Raw genomic sequence first — 21,118 nt, forward strand, 5'->3', positions numbered from 1 at the left:
TTTCAAAACTTGTATTGTTAGAGCAAGTCTGCCAAACAGATGCAAAATGAGCAAAATCTAAATCATACACTTCACACACTGGAAGTGTCTCAAAATCTATTACGCTGCATACAGAGACAGAATCTTTGTATCAGGTAAATCTCACAAATATCCAGTTCACATTTCTGACAGAAATCAGGTGAAAATTAAAATGACATTGCATTTTGCAAGAAAAGTTTTTTTAATGAAGTAAAAAAAAATAATAAGTAATTATATAAAAATATTTAATGTAATGTCTTCCTGCAGTTAACTTTTCTGTGCTGAGGGACACGTTAGAGCCATCTCAACCGATGGCTAATCGATCAGCGTCTCCTCAGTCCTCATTTAATCCTTCACATGCTCAAGTGCATGCTTAAATACTCTAAACCTGGTAAACCTTCCCAGAATGCTCCCTTCTCTCACGGTCTCTATTTGCCACACTCTATTTATTAACTTGTTTTTTTTTTCCTTTCAAGGAACATCATTCCTTAAAGAGAGAAAAAAGAATATCAGTCAGACTACTGTGGTGGCTCTGGAGTTGGATTTTTTACAGTTCTTGCAAATTCAGTGTTTAAAGCGGGCGTATTAACATACCACACTGGGCACATAATAGAGTCAGAAAAACACAAGCCCTGTGGAACACATGAGTGTGGCATTCCCGTCTGGATCTGGAGCATGGATTGGTGTAACGGAGGCACACAGTGAAAGCGCTACAATACAGGAAGATGTTTACAGGGCTTCCTGCCAAGAAGCTGTTTAGTGGAAAGTGAGCTGTACGGAACCAAACTTGGTCTTCTACCAGGACTCTCTAACAGTATTTCGTTGTTATATGAAATCGTAACATTTGTGTTCCAGGTTTAAAACAAGTTAAGCTTTTTCGACTGCTTTATTACCACAGAAAATACTTTTGACTTGTCGCTTAGTTTCAAAAAACAAACAAATATTTAGTATACAGTGCAATTCTATAGTGTAATTGATTTTGGAAATTTTAAAAGCCGAAATGTGCAAGTTGTGTTTTTGTTGAAGTGCTTATAGTAGTTTTTCATACGACTTTTTGTTTCTGAGACACGACATACCCACATTGGTTAAATCAGTGGTTCTCAACCAGGGCACCTGGGGCCAATTGAGGGTCTCAAGATGAAATAAAATGATATAAATTCCCAAATCCAAAGCCATAACCTCAAAACAAAAAGTCAAAAAGCAGTAAGAAGCAATGGGTTAAATCAGAAAAGGGATGCTTTGCACCTTTAAGAAAAACTATGAAATGAAGCAAATAAGTCACCTTCTGTTTTGGGCCTTCCTTAATAGTTATCCAGTCTTCTCCGTTTGAGCTTACATCCACCTTGTAGGACTTCACATAGTATCTCTTGTTGGTCTCTTGAGAGATGGCTCCCTGTGTGCCGATCGCCGAGACAAAGCGCAGGAATCCAAGATCAACCTGAGGAGAGACAGAACAATATTACTCCTATATTACTCTGAACAGAGGGAGTATCACTTTAAAAGTGGCTTATCGGGTGTTATATATTGAGCTCATGAGACCCAGCGTGAATATTAGAATGAAAGATTAATTTTAATGAATCCCAATTTAATAAAGCATAGTCGATGTGACAATTTAATTTCCTGAACGAGAGACAAGAGGAAGGATATTTAACTTCACAGAGCCTGTACCAGAAAAAAAAAAATTCATTTGAAAGGAAACGTGCATTTCAGACGTGTGCTGTACTGAAAAATGAATGCTTCATAAAGAAGTCATGAGTTGTGATGTCATTCCCGTGAGCGTGCGGTGAGTGCGTCTGAGAGGCGGTCAGGAGAGTGTGGTCAGGGGTTACTGGAAGAGAAAACACTGTGGACAGAGATGTGGGTGATCTGGTCAAATCCAGGACTATCAGAGCTGTAATAAAGACAGAAAATTGTTGTTGTGCAAAAGAAAACATTGGAGCAAACGGTGTTCTTTCAGCAGGATTCAGCAATACGCTTCCACAGAGAACATATACTAAGCAAACTGACAGTGAACTGTGCCAAGCTGTGGTTTTTAGGGAGATGCTTTAGTGCTCGGAAAAATAACCTGTCATAACCTGAAACTGATGTCATCCCATACAACATTTTCAAAAAATGTCACTGGTGAACCAAGATTCAAAGTAGTGCTAAGACAATGTCAGTGGTACCCTGCTGTCAAAGAGATAAAACGAGCTAAAAATGCAGGATAGCATCCATGCAGTCACCAATACCAATTTTTCATTACACATCATATTCATTTTGTACTTAACATAAACTAAAATAATGGTTTTGCTACACTCAAACTCAATTAATGTAGAAAGAGCTAATCGCAAACTCTGTCTGTTCAGTATCCAATAGCATGTGTAAGTCCGGGCTGAGTTTAACGATATTAAAAATATAAGGACGTTGTTTCTGTAGTCTGCTGAATGAGTGCTGATCTGATCCGGCTGTGTTAAAATATACATGGCATGAAGATAAGAGAGCTGTGGATCAGCCAGTGATTTGAGATCAGACAACTTGGCTGGAGAAGAGACAGTGTCCCTCACACCAACTGATCACAGATCAAAACTAATGAGCGCCTCGAGATTTATTAAGCACATTCGGCTTCAGAAAGGGAAAAAACTAGAGCATTAAGAAACTGAAGAAAAAAAGTGAACATTAATACCATACCATACCATACCAACTTTATTTGTTAAGCACTTTACAAAAACCAAAGTTGACCAAAGTGCTGTACAGAAAAATAAATAAATAAATAAAAATAAAATAGATAAAATAAACATAAGTACCATTTATAACCACACAATAAAAGCATTCAAAGTAACAAATTGAATCAAGTAAATAAAGTCGACTTCTTACTAGGTGTCAAAAGCCAAAGAGAAAAGATGGGTTTTAAGAAGGGTTTTAAAAACAGATAAAGAAGAGGCCTGCTTAACATGCAAAGGCAGATCATTCCATAGTTTAGGGGCAGACACAGCAAAGGCACGGTCCCCTCTGAGCTTACGCTTAGTTTTAGGCACAGTCAGGAGCAGCTGATCATCTGATCTGAGAGAGCGGACGGGTTTATAAGAGTGTAGAAGCTCAGAGAGGTATGGCGGAGCAAGACCATTTAGTGATTTAAAAGCAAATAACAGAATTTTAAAATGGATCCTAGATTGAATAGGCAGCCAGTGTAATGCTCATGTTTACGTGTGCCCGTTAAAAGACGTGCTGCTGCATTTTGTATCATCTGGAGACGGGTGATGGAGGACCCACTAACCCCCGCATATAGTGAATTACAGTAGTCCAGCCGTGTAGTTACAAAGGCGTGGATAACAGTTTCAAAATGTTGTCTTAACAGAATTGGCTTTATTTTGGCCAGCTGACTTAAATGAAAGAAGCTTGATTTGACAACATGCTTTGATCTGACTGTCAAATTTAAGCTCAGGGTCCACTTTAACTCCTAGGTTTGTGATAGTAGGTTTAATATAGGGTGCTAAGGAGCCCAGATCTACAGGTGGGGTCCCAGTGGTGCCTCCAAAAACCATCACTTCTGTTTTTTTATCATTAAAATTGAAAAGTTTAGAGCCATCCAGGCCTTTATGTCGTCGAGACAATTGAGTAGTTGTCCAACAGAGTTATAATTTTTCTTTTTAAGAGGTACATAAATCTGACTGTCATCTGCATAACAGTGGAATGAAATGCCATACTTTCTAAGTATGGAACCAAGTGGAAGCAAATACAGAGAGAAAAGTAGAGGGTCTAGGACTGAGCCCTGTGGGACCCCACACAAGAGAGGAGCAGAGGAGGATACAGAGTCACCTAAGCTAACACAAAAAGTTCAATCCGCTAAGTATGACCTAAACCAATCCAGTGCTATGCCACTGATGCCAACCCACTGCCTTAAATGTGAAATCAATATTTCATGATCCACTGTGTCAAATGCAGCAGTTAGATCTAAAAGCACAATGATAACACAGTCACCAGAGTCAGTAGCTAAAAAGATATCATTAAAAACTCTTAAAAGAGCAGTTTCGGTGCTGTGCAAGGTCTTAAAACCGGACTGGAAAACCTCTAGTATATTATGTTCTTCCAAAAAGGCCAATAGTTGACTGTACACAATCTTCTCCAAGATTTTTGAAAGGAAAGGCAATTTGGAAATAGGCCTGAAATTAGCAAGAACTGACGGATCTAGAGCAGGTTTTTTAATCAGAGGTTGAACTACTGCAAGTTTTAAAATTTCAGGGACCACACCCGAGGTCAGACTACTATTTATAACTGCTACAACAGATGATGCTACAGTGGGGAAAACCTCCTTAAATAGTTGAGGGGGGACAGCATCATATGGAGAACCTGAGGGCTTCAAATGACCAACAACCTCATCTAAAGAGGAAAAAGTCACCAGCTCAAAATGATCAAAGACAGCCGAGCAGGGGACAGAGATTGAAGGGTCTGAAGCTGAAGGGACAATTTGAGACCTAATAGAAGTGACCTTATCAATAAAAAAGCAAAGGAAGTTTTCACACATAACAGGGGATGCTTCCATACAAGCATTCTGCGGGGCATTTAAAAGTGAGTCAATGGTGTTAAACAAAACACGAGGCTTGTGACAATTTGCCAGAATAATATCTGAGAAATGTTTTCTTTTGGCATCTTTCACAGTTTTCTGGTAATGACGCCAGCAATCCCTTAACATTTGAAGAGACACCTGCAATTTGTCCTTCTTCCACTTGCGCTCCGCTCTACGGCACTCACGTCTGGCGGCACGAGTCATGTCATTTAACCAGGGCTCAGATTTAGTTTTAGGCTGCCTGGATTTTAATGGAGACACAGTGTCTAAAACAGTTTGGCAGGTGGAGTGAAACCATGAGCAAAGCTCATCTGTGTGCAATACAGACTCGGGAGTGATGGAGTTCTGTTTGAACGCAACCGAGAACTGAACAGCAGTGGAAGGGTTAATCATACGACAGCGCCGTGCAGCAGCGCGAGGTTTAACTGTATGACAGGCAAGAGCAGTCTTAAATAAAACAGGCATATGGTCAGAAAACACTGCGTCACATATCTCTAGATTAAGAACAGGCAAGCCATATGATAAAACAAGATCAAGTGTGTGTCCATGTTCTTGTGTGGGTCCAGACACAGATTGCACAAGATTAAAAGAATCAATGAGGTTTAAAAACCCCTTTGCCATTGGCTTATCAGGACAACACACATGAACATTAAAATCCCCAACAATAAGAACACGATCATATTTAGGCATGATTTCAGCCAAAAAATCAGAAAAATCATTTAAAAAGTCCTTATTGTACTTAGGGGGCCGATAGACCACAGCACACAACACTGTGTGGGGGTGACCCATCTCAAATAAATTCAGCTCAAAGCTGCTGAAAGCGGAGGACAACAAAATCTGTTTACATTTATAATGACTCTATATTATTAATATTAATACTATATTTAAACCAATACATTTTTCTAAAGTAATCCTTTACATACGGTACTTACAATTTAAAACTTAGAAAATATATTTAATATATAAGTACTAGTTTCCCATATATGGAAATTATTATTTAATATACTGCATACATATTTTACATACATTATTTTATATTTTCTTGTATTACAACCATTAAAATATGAATTTATACAAAAATGATGACTGTTTTCAAACAGGTTGCCTAAAGAATTTCTCTGTCTGCCATTGGCCAGAAAATCAGTTAGTTTTGCCTTAAACTCACAGCATTGGTTGAGCTGTTGTTATGTCAGTATGGTCAGGATTCTAACAAAATAATGTTTTTAAAGCACCACAAAAAATCACGGAGAACATACTTTCCAGAGAAATCAACTTATAAAATGGTTTACTTATAGCTGTCTATGCTTATTAAACAAGGATAGGAGAAAATATTATAACATCAGAAAACATATTACACACGTCATCTTTAAAAGCAAACAGTACCAACTGGAGATTAAGGGAAAGCCCCAGTTCTTCATGGGAACTCCCTGGCTGAGAAACTCAACTTTCTGGCTTTCAGAAAACAAGCCATTCCAAAAGTGTATCACACTTCCTAATAAGGAGACAGGCCAGACTTGACTGTGGGCATTTCATCTGAAATATCATGACCACACGAACAAAAATAATGATGAATTATATAATTTTTGGGTAAGAAAATATTTTTACAGTTGAAACCACAAAGACAAGGAGTAGCCAAATTATTGTATTACTCACTAGTGTGACTATGCAGTTTTATAATGGTCAAGCCAATTTAAAGTCTACTGCAACCACTGTGAGAAAGTGTTCAAACTGGAATCCATATGTCTCCAGAGGAAAATGTGTCCTCAAGCCAGATAACTCTGCAAATCATGTCCTCTGCTTGTTGTTTTGTGTTCTTCTCTATTTTTCCATTTTTTTATTGGACGTTGGAGGTTATGTAAGAGTCGGAAGATATCCTACTTGGTAGACTAGTACAATAATTCTCTTTATATTACATCCAATGACATAAAATGTAAAAAAAAAAAGAAAACGCCAAACACAACATTTGATTAATTTATATTGCTGGCTAGAACCCAGATGTAACTCTTTTCATAACCATGTCATGGGAAATTCTGGTTATGTTAAAACTTGATAATTGTGTTGAATTGTGAATTTGAACAAGTGTCATACATGTTTCCCAAAGCTGTCGTGTTCATCCTAGCATGCACTTATTGTGGGGTTTGGTGGCTATTTCAACAGTTTTTACAGAACGTTTACTTTGTTTTGTGTGCTTGTAGGAAGTTGATTACATTAGTTGATTTTTTCAGTGTCTTTCCTGAAACAATTTGTCATTTGCAGTTCTTCATTTTCTGGTCTGCAAAAATAAAGGATTGTGTATGAATATTTCTTTCTCTGTTCTGTCAATTGTCTTGCCTCTTTCACCCTTGTCTTGCATATTAACAGACAACAAAAATCTACTAGTTTTGGTCAATCGTTAAAACCACAACTGTTCTTGTGTATCTAAGGCTCAAACGCCATCTGGTGCAGGTTAGCCAGGAGGAACTAAGACGTTGAGCAGACAGATGCGCGACGGCCCAGTCAAAGCAAACACAAATGTGGGACGCAGGTGTCGCAGGGCAAAGCTCTACTTCATCCATCAAACCACAGCTTCCTCCCACCATCCCATCCCACGACACCTGGTTGCTCTGAAAGCTCCTCTAAAATTCCATTAACCACAGGTATAATTAATTCACATTTTCATGAAAATTGTATTACTGCCAACTGTGAGATCTATAGGCTCCTCGAAGACCTCGCATTCATCATGCAATTTACCTAGCGGAATTAGCTAGGGTTATTTTTAGAACTTTTTTTAATTTTTTTAATTATTCATGTGCCTGAATGGTGATCAAGTGCTTCTCTTCCCAAACCAATCTAATGAGGTGGAGGGTTTTAAAGTGGGACGAATATTAAAAACACGCACACAAAGACAGAGAGAGAAAGAGAGAAAATAATATCATTTGTATCATAGTTGAGGAGATGAACCCTAACTTAACAACTCACCTAAAAAAATAAATAAAAAACTGGTAATTTAACCATAACCATGTTTTTTGGTTTTATTTATAATAAAACCATGGTTAACTTTTATAAGGGGAGAATGGTCAGACAAACATCATTTCATTATGAGTCAGGCTACAGATCTGTTATCACATGGTTCACATCATTACATTTTTTGTTCATATTAAACACAAGCTCACCAATGACAAAAGAACATCCTGTCCGTCTTAAAATTGGATTTCCCCTGACATGAATTAGCATAAATTCCATAATGCTAGCCTCTGGACCCCTTTCACTTTAGCAGAAGAGCTTAATGTATCCAACATACACCTGGATTCATATTTAATTGCTAGAAAATTATATCAAAGAAGATTTCAAAGTGTTCACGCTAATTACATGTAGGCATGGTTTAAAATCAAAATCATAAGAATGTACCTAGTGCAGGTGTGATGCTAGCAGGGTGGCCTAGCTTGACACCAGCTCTGCAGGCTTTGTCAGTAGAGACTCTTATGTTAATTACAGTCCCACTGTCTAATTACTCATCAGCTGGCAGGAGAACAGCACCCGTCTCAAAATAGCAGCAGCTAGTCCTTTGATTGAAGAGAGAAAAAAATCTAAGCAAAACAATGGAAAGCGGACATAGCTGCGTCTAGATGACCATGGCTAATGGAAAGCATATGTAGATGACATGCGAAGGTAAACAGGATTTGGCCAAGTGCATTGTTTCTGGAGTGACATTTCGCCCCTAAGTCTTGCTCATTCTCGCTTTTTCCCTTCATTCAACTTTCCTCGACAAGAGCCTGAGAGGAATATTTTTCTCAGAGGATGTCTGTAATTAGTGCCTTGCTTGATGGCCCTGGAATTCCGACCTGTTTTTATAGCAAATGGGTCAGCAACTTAAGGCAGTGGCCCAGTGGATAAGAATAAGAGTGTGGGGTGGTGTCTCAATCCTTGTTTCCATGTTCAATTAGCCGACGCAAAATCTGATTTTAAAACTTGATTGCCCTTCTTGCTTTGAACTTGTTCTGACCTCTTGTCAGAGATACTTTAATGAACAAAATGAACGTAAACATCCTCTCCTGTGATGCGAAAGAGAAAAGCCCTTGCATCCCTTTGAATCAAGCCCTGATCAAACCATTCAGCTGAACGCAGGACAGACGTATGCAGCGGGTTTATAAATGACCCACTGTGTATTCCAAGCACTGCTGCATAAATGCAAGTGGCTGACGTGTTTCTGTAGACTTGAGGATGAGAACGATTGCGAGGCTGAGATAAATGAAACAGAACATGATCTATGAGCAACTTCTATTCAGCCATTAATGTTAGACAGGAGCTTTCAACTATTGACACTTGACTTTTTCCCAGATCAAAATGCATAATTTATAAAAGTGCTTTGGTGCTGCTGGAGTGGATGAGCGTGCATTTATTGCATCACTCGCAATATGCCACACATTGCACTTATGTCTACCAAACAGGATCTGTTTTTTGTTACACCAAGCTCTCTATGGTACTGAAAATCTGCCATCTATAAGACCCTTCAGAGCTTCTTTTGTTTTAGGTTACGGTCTTCTATAAATCGGAAGTCTTTCCTTGAGAGAGAGTTGAAATGTGTTGTACAGATGTAGGTATCTCGACTTGTCACGCTTTAACACAGTCTTCCGATTGAAACCAGGCCATATCCATAAACATAGTAGACTGGAAGTTTTCAGAGCCAGATTCCCTAGTTCTGCAAGACTTCACCCCTTCTTTCATTCATCATACGTCTGATAAAGACCTTAACGGACATTGCACAAACCCTTGTAAACGGACAAGGTAAATACTAGCCTATGTAGATTACTGGCTTAGCTCAAGATCTCCTGACCCTCGACTAATTATCATGAGTGGCACGCTGGGAGCATAAGATCCTGAATCTAATTTGAAGCTGAATAAAAATGCTTAACAAACACTGTCTTTTTGACACCTTCTGGGTGGAAAAAATGCCTGGGAAGAACCAGGCTTCTATGAATAATAAAAGTGACATTTGAAAGTGTAAATGTAATAAATAATGAACTGATAATATGCGTTGGAGGACACAGGAGTAAGCGAGTTGTGCGTGCCAAGTGGACTGCACCATTAGATGGAGAAATACTGTTGTGGTGGGTCATGTTGCCTAATGGAAGCGAAATGAAGAATTCCACTCTTTTAATAACGCTTGTTATAATTAAACTCCTCCACAAGTGCTGGGCATGAGAGAGAGAACGAGCGCAGGACGTCTTCAAATTATAAATCATTCATCCTCGGCAGGGTTCCGCCTTTGTTCCCTTGGAAACAGATGTGCGGGGTTCAACTTTGACATCTGATTGGCGGAAAGGGATTTACAGGGGCACGGTACAGGAGGGCTGAAACAGAATACGTTTGATTTGCTGAAATTTCTCCCTCCAAAAAGAGTACCCTTCCTCTAATCAATACCCTTTAGAGAATTCCAGGCGGCTGCAAAATTGTGTTCTCTTCAGCTCGATACTGCACTGTGGGAGGCGAGTCTGTTAGGGTTTCATTAATATCTGAAATGACTAAACAAGTTCAGCAAAGCCAAGAGGGTGAACAGTTGCAAAGTCTACTTAATTATCCTGAATAAAATATGAAGTGGCAACTGTGAAATGATGTGGAACCGATTGGTTTGGGTGCAAGAAGATACATTTTCTCTCATCTTTAGATTCATTTAAGTCACATAAGCAGAATGTTTCTTTTCAGAAGACATCCAATTTGTTGGATACTACATAAAACTATCCAACACAAAAGCGTGTCAACACCACATGCTAAGCACTGATAAATATACTGTCATCTTACGAACATGAGAATCCTTCACTTAAAGTGATGGTCTGTAAAATGAGTAGAAGCTAATTATTTACTGCTTCTCAAAGAACATCCTGGTAGAGTGTTAGGATAGTTCCTTGTGCTCTTTACAACAGGCCCGATCAATACCATATTGACAGAGACTGGTAATCTATAAGCATAAACAAAGAAAAACTTTGGATTACTATGATCAAAAGTATTTGAGAAATCGGCAACGGATAGAACACTCAACTTGATCAGACTCCACATTAAATCCTCAGGGATTTATTCTACTAAGCGATGAAATTTCTTCCTAAAATGTGCAGCGGAATTTGTAGCCACTGTGGAAGAACTTGTCTCCAGTTCCACAGGAAATGCATACGTCTCACTTCTACAATGAAACTAAGAATTAAACATCGTGGTTCCTCTTCTCTGCTAAGTTGAGGCACCTTTCCTAATTCAATTAGTTTCTGGTTTAGAACACAGACAGTATTTTGACAGCAATAAGGAAAATCTGCTTAACAGACCTCCCCTAGCAAATATTTGGCTGTGGGTCATGTCTGTTATTAGCCTCATGAGGAGTCTCTTTGGCCCAAACTTTCCAGTCAGGCAAAGATTATTAAACAAGTCTGGGTTTTGAGGGTACCCTTGGGGTTTGGGTCACAGAAAAGCCCCAAAGTGCAAGAAGAGGCCAGTCAATGTCACTGTCCTTGTGTGTGGTCACATTCCTTAGAATAAGTTTCAGGTTTCTCATTGTCTCTCGGACATTAAGATCATGTTAGATACACCCAGATGCATCTCATAGACAGTCTTTGTTAAGGTTACAAGCATCTGTTGGCCAGGAAGACTCACTGGTGCCAAAGCAAACCAGTACATTTGGGTTTTAACATTCCATGGCTGTCGACCAAAGGGCAAAATTCAACAGATGTTGCTGCTGGTCTTCGATACAGAACAGCAAGCCAGTGGCAAAAACATCTGCCTGATCGAGTTGAATGTGAATTCAGCTAGAGAAAGTTTCGACCTCAAAAATCATAAAAGCGTAAGGGAGTTTCAAACTTTTCTTCTGTAGACCCGGCTTCTCTGTTCTTCAAAAAATACCACAGAATTGTCTGTTCTCTGCCAAAGACAAATCCCTTCTCCATTACTCATTCATAATCTTCAGTATATGCGTGTGAATCATACAGTACCTGGATCCATTCTTTGTTTGAGTCCTCCACAGGGGTCCAACCGTTTTCAGGGTTGTTGAGTCTAGATCGTTCCGGAGACCAGCTGGGGTTATATTGGGATGAGGCCATGATTTGGTCTGAATGGATTTCCCCAGTTTCCATACCCAAAGTCTCAGTGCAGTCAAAGTCTGGAGAAAGCACAGAGGAAAAAAGGGGCAGTGTCATTTTGTGGTCTAAATAAAGAATACATCAGATCACTACCCAAACTAAGGCCTTCCTCTTGGGAACGGGCCACTCAGAGGCAAAGAACCTTAGGTTTCCATCTCTTAGCATCAGAATAAAACATACGCTCTCTTCGTGTACCTCTAAGCACAGTTTAATGGAAGCACTGTGGGAAGTGTACCACATTAAGACGCAAACCTTTATACATAAAACATTCACTTTAAGCTCTTAAGTCCAGCGTTAAGAGAAATCTTGAGGTTCATAAAAGAAGTGCCTTCGAAAGGTGCACAGTTCAGTGGCATTTCCCCCACGTCAGCATTTGGAGGAATGGAAAGTCAGAGACGCTTCTGGCATGTCTGTGTTTTTAGATGGAAGGAGAGCAGGTTGTATATCACTCCTCATGGCATGCCACCCAGGATGCGCTCATTGCTGACTGTTTTGTGACGTTATGGGGGCATGCTGGCCGTGTGTCTGAAACAAGCAAAGTGCATGCTTTGACCCCCAAGGATCTTTTTCCAGATGTTTCGGAACAGAATTTAGGACTCTGAGATAGTGAAGGATGGGGAAATGTTGAGCCTGAGGTGGGAGACATGCTAATTTATTTACAACAGGTCACAGACTCCAAACAAACACATATTGTAGTGTTAAATGTTAGGGAAATGCACACTGAAACATGGTGAGCTCGTGTTACCTAATATAACAGCGGGAGCTGCAAGCAAGTCACATACACACATACACAAACAACACAGCACAAACATGCAGGTCTAAACACACATAGCAGATGGAGAAAGCATGTGTGTTATATAGACATTAGTTTTATTTTTTTACACTAAGCCATAAGCCCTGTTCTGAAAACCTAGTGATCTGCCTACCTACACAGCACTTGAAGGCATCACATTTTTGCTACCTTTTAAGATACTTAATTTTGCCCAGCATTGCATTTTATTCTTTGTAAAGTAACCAGTGATAGAATGCATTTTGAAAGGTAATTAAAAAATGAAAGTCAAGAGAAATGTTAATATATAACTATACATTTAATAGTTCTATTAATGTATAGCTTTTAATTCATGATGGAAAGATCATATTTTATCCAATCCAATTCCATATCCTATATACTTTTTCCAAAATACCAATGTTGTTGAATATTATATGCAAAGGTATTTTAAGTGCTTATTCACTTCTTTAGCATAGCAACTCTTGCTAACACTAAACTCAAAATCAAAAGGGATTGTTGAGTCGTTTACGTGCTTCTCATGAATTTCCCTCTTTTACCCTTGAAACCTCAGCTCAACTAAATCTTAACATTACTCCTCTTTTATCTCTAACTCTTCAAGCCATCTATCCATTTTCCAGCCTTCCATTCTTTAGAACAATGACTGAAAACAACCAGATCTCTCGTCTGATTACATCTGGCATCTGTCACTGATTGGTTGCACTCTGAAGAGACCATAAATCTATGACGGATCTCTGACAAAATCCTCTACAAAAAGACTTATTGCCAATGGCGATCTCCTTCCTTCCTGCAAAGCACAATATACTGGTAAACATGTCGAACTGTGAGAGAAGCTGCTACAGAATGTAAATTTATGGGGCCAATAAATAATTGATAGACTGCGACTGTTGGGCAAAGCCCTAGCTGAGAACACACCGAATGTATTCTTCAGCATGAGCCGGGACAACAGAGATGTAGTACACACCTTGATGTGTTCTGAGAGCTCAAGCTGAAATATAATAATATGTACAATAGGTATCCACCTTAAACTGATATGAGCTGCGATTAGCTTTAATTATACTGGACGTTTGTTGTGTCGAATCACAAGCACCACTACCATTCATGTTGAACACATATGTGAGTGGTTAGATTAGGGTACATCTCCTCAACTATGATACAGATTATTTTCTCTCTTTCTCTCTCTGTCTGTGTGTGCCTGTTTTAAATTTTTGAATAAATAATAAATAATCTTTCCATTGATGTATGGCTTGTTAGGATCGGATACTATTTGACAGAGATACAACTATTTGAAAATCTGGAATCTAAGGGTGCAAAAACAAATCACCTTTACAATTGTCCAAATGAAGTTCTTAGTAATGCATATTAGGAATCAAAAATTACAGTTTACAGTAGGAAATTTACAAAATATCTTCATGGAAAATGATATTTACTTAATATCCTAATGATTTTTGGCATAAAAGAAAAATCAATAATTTTGACCCATGCAATGTTTTTTTGGCTATTGCTACAAATATACCCCAGAGACTCAAGACTGGGTTTGTGCTCCAGGGACACAAATGTTTTCAAGAGTAGGTGAGAAAGACAGACAGAGGAGCAGTAAGATAATGTCTAGGGATAGATCTGAATGCAGAGCGTGATTGTGGGTGAGGGTTGGTGGTGTTTTCTGAAATTAAATGTTTTGTTGGAGCATTTCTCAAATTGGGGTCAAGAGGTGAACCCTCTTGGTGAGCTTGTTTGAAAAAAACAAACAAAAAAAACACGTAACCCAAACCCACAAAGCAGGGCAGACGGGTCATGACACAATAATGTAATGAAAGAGAGCCACAGCTGAGCAGGATGTGGTGATTTAATAACTTCCCATGTTACATCATGTTGTAAATGTGGGTACACATTTGTATAAGGGTTTATAACCCCAATCAACAGGGTATGTTTAAATTACTTTGACTAACGAAATGTAAAGGCTATGCAAATGTTAGGAACAAGCATTTTCATGATGTTCAAACCTAGATCAGAACCTTTTCAGAATTAGATTTTTTAAAGATGATATCAGCATTCATAAATTAAGTTGAGGATTTTTTTTTAACCTTTTAAAAATGTTTTTTTTTTCACATCTGCAGTTATTTATTATTATTTTCATTTTATTTTATTTTTTTGTCTAGAGGAGGTTAATTTGCTTGCCTTCATTCATCTTCCAAAACATTTAAATCTCAAAGAACTGGCCTCTCTACTGTCCTTCAGCTATCGAGCACCCATGGCATTTATCAAAATTTTGTGTAAATACTGAATCTTAAATCTTGACATACTGAATTATTTAATCTCACAGCATAACTGGTTGTGTGATCTCATCATGGTGACCCGTGTTATACACAATAAACAACATCTTATAGAATGCTGATATGAGGATGCTGGATGCTAAAACTTCACCTCATGTGAATTTTGTACTGATTTTGTGAATTACTTTGTGCACTTTAAACATTGCAGTAATGACTTACCGTCGGGGACTATCCTTTCCAGTACAGTAAAATTAGCAGAGAATCCCTCTTTTGCAATAGCACTATCTGTGTTGATTGTCAAAGCCAAGATTCCAGTGTAGGATACGATCCGTCCTGGAGTATTTTGTCCACAGTATCTGCCAATGTATGGACCAACTGTGGAAACAGACAAAGATAGAGTATGATTAGATATGTTTAAAAATCTACTATTCAAGCCATTTTATCACAGCTGATGCTGCAGTGTGTGAACGTCAAGGACAGTGACACTGGTTGACCTTGAATAACTGCACTGACAGAACAAAACATTCTCTCTACACCTGGTTGTTGATGGAAATGAAGAGGGCAGTGTCTGTTTTGTATGTGTCTATGACCTTGTGTTTCTGTTTTCAGTGGCAACCATAAATTCTAGCACTTATTGTTTGTTCCAGGGCCAGTCTAATGTGACTTCCCAGAAGCCACTTTAAAAGAAAAAAACGTGTAGGAGTTGGAGGGGACAAGAAGGAAGGAACTGAACACAACTAAGGCTGTAAATTAAGAGGTATGCAGTGCATTCAGCTGCCAAAAGGAAATGCTTTGAAACTGTATTGAAAAAGGGCTTTTCATACTATTTGTACATGTCTTTCCAGGTTAAGGCCACTTTTAAACTATGGTTTAAACAATGTTTCAAACTTTTACAGTGCTAGATGTGGTAGATTGCAGAGCTAGAATGTAACAGCAAGTTGTTTGGCAACAGACAACCAATTATAAATGGCCTTAGTGCTTGCCTTATTAATCATTCATGAGCTTTGGGCAGCTACAGAAACTCAAATTACACTGAAATTGACATTTTTTTTGTTGCATTTTTCACCTACTGGACTGTCCAGTCAATAAAAGAAACCTCTTAAAAATGCAAACAGCAAGATTAACCCAAGGTTTACAAATATAAAGTATGAAACCTCAAAACCTGTGTAAAAGGATTAATTACTGACCCAAGGCAAAATATGAACCATGTGAAACATGAAAGATTTGGGATCTTACTGATTTGGGATCAGTACCCTGCATGTTTTAAGGGTTAACTTCGTGACATACAACAACAACTAAAAAAACCTAACATGTCACATATCTTTGGAAAGCTGAGATTCTTGTGATTTGAATGATGCATTTTAAAACACAGCAGGTAAAATCAGTGTCTTTTGTCAGATGTCATGCTGCTATCCCATTGTGTTTTCCAGCTAACAGCTTCCAGCTATAGTCATCTGCAGGCATCTCTTTTCAAAGAAACTGTAGGCGGAATGTTTTTCTCCTTTTTCAGTGTGTTTAAAGTTCTATTGCTCAATACTAGTAAGACTTAAAGTAAAACTTTAAGATTTCATAAACAGACCAAACCTCAGAGTGTCACCTTTCAAAAGAGACCAAAACCATGCATGTACAGTACTCCAAATGGTCCAAGAACAGCATGCAATTTACTTTGCTTATGCCTTTATTATGTAAATCTTTGCAGGAATGCCAATGGGTTAAAATTTCCTACAAATTACTGAAATATTGGCTTAAGGACTGACATGCCTTTTCAAGGTTCGCTTTTTAAAGATAAACTGTGATTGGCTCTTTGAGAAGATGCCCATTACGGCCCGAAAGAGATTAAACAGATCTGCCAGCTTTGTGTGTGTGTGTGTGATTACATAAAACAGATCTAGGGTTTTACACGAATCTTAATCTTCATAAGAATTCATTGAAACAGGTGCACCCAAGTGTGTATAAATGTGTGCGCTTGTGTGCTGAGACGGCTCTGGGTGTGGTGAACCATCCGGATTATCTGCATGACTCAACAGGGCTATGAAATTTTAAAGAGCCTCTCCATGAACCCATCCAGTATGTCTGCTCTGATGGAGGAGGAGGGGGCTTTACAAACCCTCTGCCAGGCTGTGACTGCTTCAAAGTGGGCGGCCAGTGGGTGAAGTCACGGAGACTTCTGTCTCACGCCTCGCAGCCTTTCCACACTAATGCACTTATTGATTGGTGTGGCTCCACAGGTAATGCAGCTAGTGTCTGAACCATAGGGAGGAGTTACTCTGAGGTCCTAAGGCACCAGGGAACTCCTTTTAAGTCTTGTCTTCAGCCTCACTCTCAGCTCTTTCTCTGTGACTGTGCACTTGTGGAACACCTTTTTATTGTAGATTTTATAACAGAGGCTGCCAAGTCTAAAATGAAGCATGCAACCTTAGTCCCAGGTTCTACACTTCCCTCAGGCCTACATGGATTTTGAATTCACGAAAAGCTCTATAGAGTTTTGGAGAATTGGGACAGCATCATTCATCAAGTTCTACACACCTCTCACTTCCTGAGTTTGCTTACGAGTGCAGCATTCTCAACTCTTTTTAAAGAAATACTTCACCCAGAAAAGAAAATGTTGTCATTATTGATCATAATTATCTTGTTCCAAAGTATTTTCCCCCTTGGAACACACAAATTAAGAAATCCTAAAAGTAACAGTATACATGTTTTCACTGTTTTCCCTTAAAATCCACCCAGAACATTCCAAATATTCTGAAATATGACTTTGTGTAACCACAAAAGAATATGACTTTGTGTAACCTTTCAAAGACAATTAGTTAAACAGACTTACTTTAATCATAATTGCAACAATACTGTAGGTTCACAGCGTATCCTCGGAGGAGATGCAGAAACTCATTTTAGAAAATTTTAACTGATGAGAAAGTTCAAAAGACTCTGTCTCAGATCAAAGGTGTCATTAGTTCACAGCTTCTCTCTTCCATCAAGACAGAACAAAGTTGATAATGAGGTGGAAACTGAATAAGACCTCTGGTCCAAGCAGATTTCCTTCCCGCTTTGAGCTGAAATCTTCCTGTTGGGCTTCTGGGTGTGTATATGCAGTTCAAACTCACACAAATAAAAACTGTAAATATCTTGGAGAACAGAATAGTTTTGATGTTATGATAACAGTCTACATTCCAGAGTCCCTCACCTCGAACGGCCTGGAAAAAAACACAGACTAATGTCCAGATTGACAGAAAATGAGAACATCTTTCAATGAGATAAAGAGCTTTTACTGACATTGGTGGATGTAAGAGTATGTGTACATGTCCAAATATCTTAATGAAACTTGGCCATGCTTAGGAGAGGTTTGTTTTTCTTATGAAACACATCTGTTCTCCCTTAGAGATCAATCATATGGCATTGTTATTTAGTCATAGCATCTGCCTTATCTTTTAAAGGCCATTTCCAGAAGGCCAAAGATGAGACCCTCCCAATTTCTTCAACTCTGACCACTGTTTAGTTTCCTTTTCCAGACCACCTCTTCTTTAGTATTGCACTTCAGCACTGTATTATGTCACAAATCACGCCGGTTGTTGAGGATAGGTGTGCTATTACTTTGCTATATGATCAGATTTACAATTTTCACCTGGCAGATAATAAAACTGCCGCCTTCTCCGACAGAATGTGAAAAAATTGTACCTTTAGGTGTTCAACAGCTTAGTACTGTGGCAGTACGCTTAAAGGGACAACTTTGTACATTATTTAAGGTTCATAAGTAGTAAGGATACATATTACTACTCTAAGGTCCTAATATGCATATTTTAGAGGAAGATAAGGCAGAAAAAAAATCGCCCCAGTGACAAGCTGTTGTATTGCTAAAAAAAAAATTTTTGTGAATTTTTTGACAGTGTGAAAAAAATCCCTTAAACTTAAATTAAACCTTCCTATCCACCTAGTTCACTTTGTTGGTGTGATTTGCATAGGAAACTATTTTACATTAAACATTTTGGGTATACTTTTTTTTTTTTTTTTTTTGAGTAGACTGAAGTATTTGAGTTTCTTGTTGCTGGTCCTTTGAAGTGTGAGTATTTGAGAATCTATGTGCTAACATCATCCGCTAAATGATCTTTTGTTTCAAACATTTCAGATTTTCCTGTTTGGAGCAGCAGTTGTCTCCAATGACTCACCTCCAGGGAAGCCGTCCCAAATCTCCAGGCGGTCGTAGCGGCAGAACACTCCAGTGGGTGGCTGCGTGTCTGGCTCCAGCTCAAAGCTCTCGAACTCCAGAACGATCTCCGACATCTTGGGAGCAAAGATCATGAACGTGCAATCCAGGTTGTTGGGGTACTTCTCTGGAAAGCCGGGTGACTTGATGACTCCACTGCTGGAGGTGAAGTTCCTGGAACATTCTGGACCTGAGGTGGACACAGAGAGGAAGCAAAAGTTAGGATTTCTTGCATGCTCATGGAGTCAGATGGAGTAGAAAAAAAAAAAAAAACATTGGAGAAGGAACATGGTGGTCGGGGTTGTTTTGCTCGATGATTGCATGGTTTATGGGCCGTGGTGGAGGCCCACCCTGCTCGGGATATGGCTGCTGCCTTATTTTTTGGGTGTGTGGGCCAATGATGAAGGAGAAACGAGACAAAAAAGAAAGTAAAAGCTCATACGAGCCTTTTCATATTAAATGTTTCATATGCACTCTGTGCAGTACAGTTGGTGCTTAAAACAGCACAATTAAGAAATAGCAAAATATAGCATCATACTTCATAAAACTCACTTTATCTGCCCTTTATAAGTACACACACACTTTTATATCAGCAAGTCAAAACATTTACCCGGAACTCTCTGGTGGACTAGCTTTGTTGATGCAGTGTGTTGTTGAAGTTCACACATACATCACTACTTTACACTTACACTACAGTTGCTCGACTAAAGCTGTTGTGTGATGAATAGGCTCAGAGCTCTAAGAGTGATGCATATATAGGATCAGCTCTGGATCATCAACACAGAAATGTCAACATTACGTTAGCACTGTACCTAATGTAGTGTGGAAACTCATGGTAATTACTGCGGGTGCAAAAGTTTAAAGATCATGAACCAGAACAAAGATGACAAATAATGATCACATTGTGGCTAAAAACCAAACCCGTATTACTTCTTTATTAAGTAGAAGACAAAAGGATAAGTCTTGAAGAATTCTCAAACTGCTTTCTTTCATAAAGTCTGTATGTGGACCAGGTGTGCATCCTAAAAGTGGTCTGTACATCTTGTGCACCCCATTCTTCTGTTCTAAATCATCTTCTAAAGCCACAATTTGAAATTTAACTCTTTTGTCACTGAAAGCCACTCGATTTCATTATGTGTAAGAGAGCAGCTTGGACATTCTACTACGTCTCCTATTATTTTCTATGAAAGAAAGATATGGGTTTTGATACAATGGAAGTAATTCTTATTTTTAGGACAAAAAATGGACAGCCTAACAATCAAATCTCCAAAGGATGGAAGAATGGTTGAAAAAAATAAAAAAATTGGGTGCGTAATTTAATGTCATCAAAAACTCTACCACATTCTACCACAGAACTTGTTAACTGCTTCTTTTTTATTTCTTTTCCATTTTTCCCGTGCTCCAAAGAAAATGACCAGCATGGGAATATGAAGCTAAAGAGAAAATAAATTTAGTGCACTACTTGGTTGGTTTTTAAACAGCAGGGCATAAATTCTACACTTATAGTCCTTTCATTACACAGAGCTTTAAAATTCCAGACATTTAATATTACATTAAAAAAAATATATGTATAAGAAAAATGCTTGAAATATAGCACTCAGTGGATGTGGATGTTCTCAAACCCTACAGGCCTCCACTCGAATCATCTGAAACCTAAGGTGTCAGCAATTAAACGTGGGGAGAAGGTGTCACACGGATAGGACGGGGTCATTGCAGAAACTCTTTGGGTTTGGGGGTTGAAAGGAGTCAGCTGAATGGTCAGCAATCAGTGTCTCTGAAAACTTTCCATGGCAGGGTTATAAAGAAATTCAAAATAACTATTTGATGATGGAGCCAAAAACTTTCAACTTTCATCTTTAGTTTTTGATAGTTGTGCATATTCAAGCAACAGCAGATAAACACACTAAATTCTGTTGACTATTCTTAAGATAATCTTCTTACAGACAAAAATGTTCTGTGGCTGTTCCACGGGCAAGAAGGAATTGCATTTTCCTTTCGCAAGATAAGAACACATTTCCTCTGCACTATTTCTCACTCTATTTATAAAGTGCATGCTATAACATTATCTTTTTATAAACAAACAAACCGACATACTTGTAGCAAGAACATAAAAGCAAAAGCATTGAATTCCGAAATATGTCGGAATCCATTTTAATGTTGCATTGACAGCATTGCCACAAAGTGGCGCTATAGTTGGTATTA

The 21,118-nt window shown here is 38.6% G+C and overlaps 1 protein-coding gene across 4 annotated transcripts in view; it reads right to left on the minus strand.

The window, feature by feature from the left end:
- Positions 1-21,118, minus strand: part of nrp1a (neuropilin 1a) — a 59,987-nt gene that overhangs the window by 13,975 nt on the left and 24,894 nt on the right. For all 4 annotated transcript variants that reach the window (XM_059535572.1, XM_059535571.1, XM_059535570.1 and 1 more), the window contains exons 4-7: positions 18,879-19,106; positions 14,938-15,093; positions 11,512-11,678; positions 1,301-1,456 (exon numbers count right to left, since the gene is read on the minus strand). In XM_059535572.1, the coding sequence (XP_059391555.1) occupies positions 1,301-1,456; positions 11,512-11,678; positions 14,938-15,093; positions 18,879-19,106 (707 nt within the window). The remainder of the gene's footprint in view (positions 1-1,300; positions 1,457-11,511; positions 11,679-14,937; positions 15,094-18,878; positions 19,107-21,118) is intronic.

This window comes from Carassius carassius, chromosome 42 (assembly GCF_963082965.1).
Source record: "Carassius carassius chromosome 42, fCarCar2.1, whole genome shotgun sequence".
In the NCBI taxonomy this organism is placed as follows: domain Eukaryota; kingdom Metazoa; phylum Chordata; class Actinopteri; order Cypriniformes; family Cyprinidae; genus Carassius; species Carassius carassius.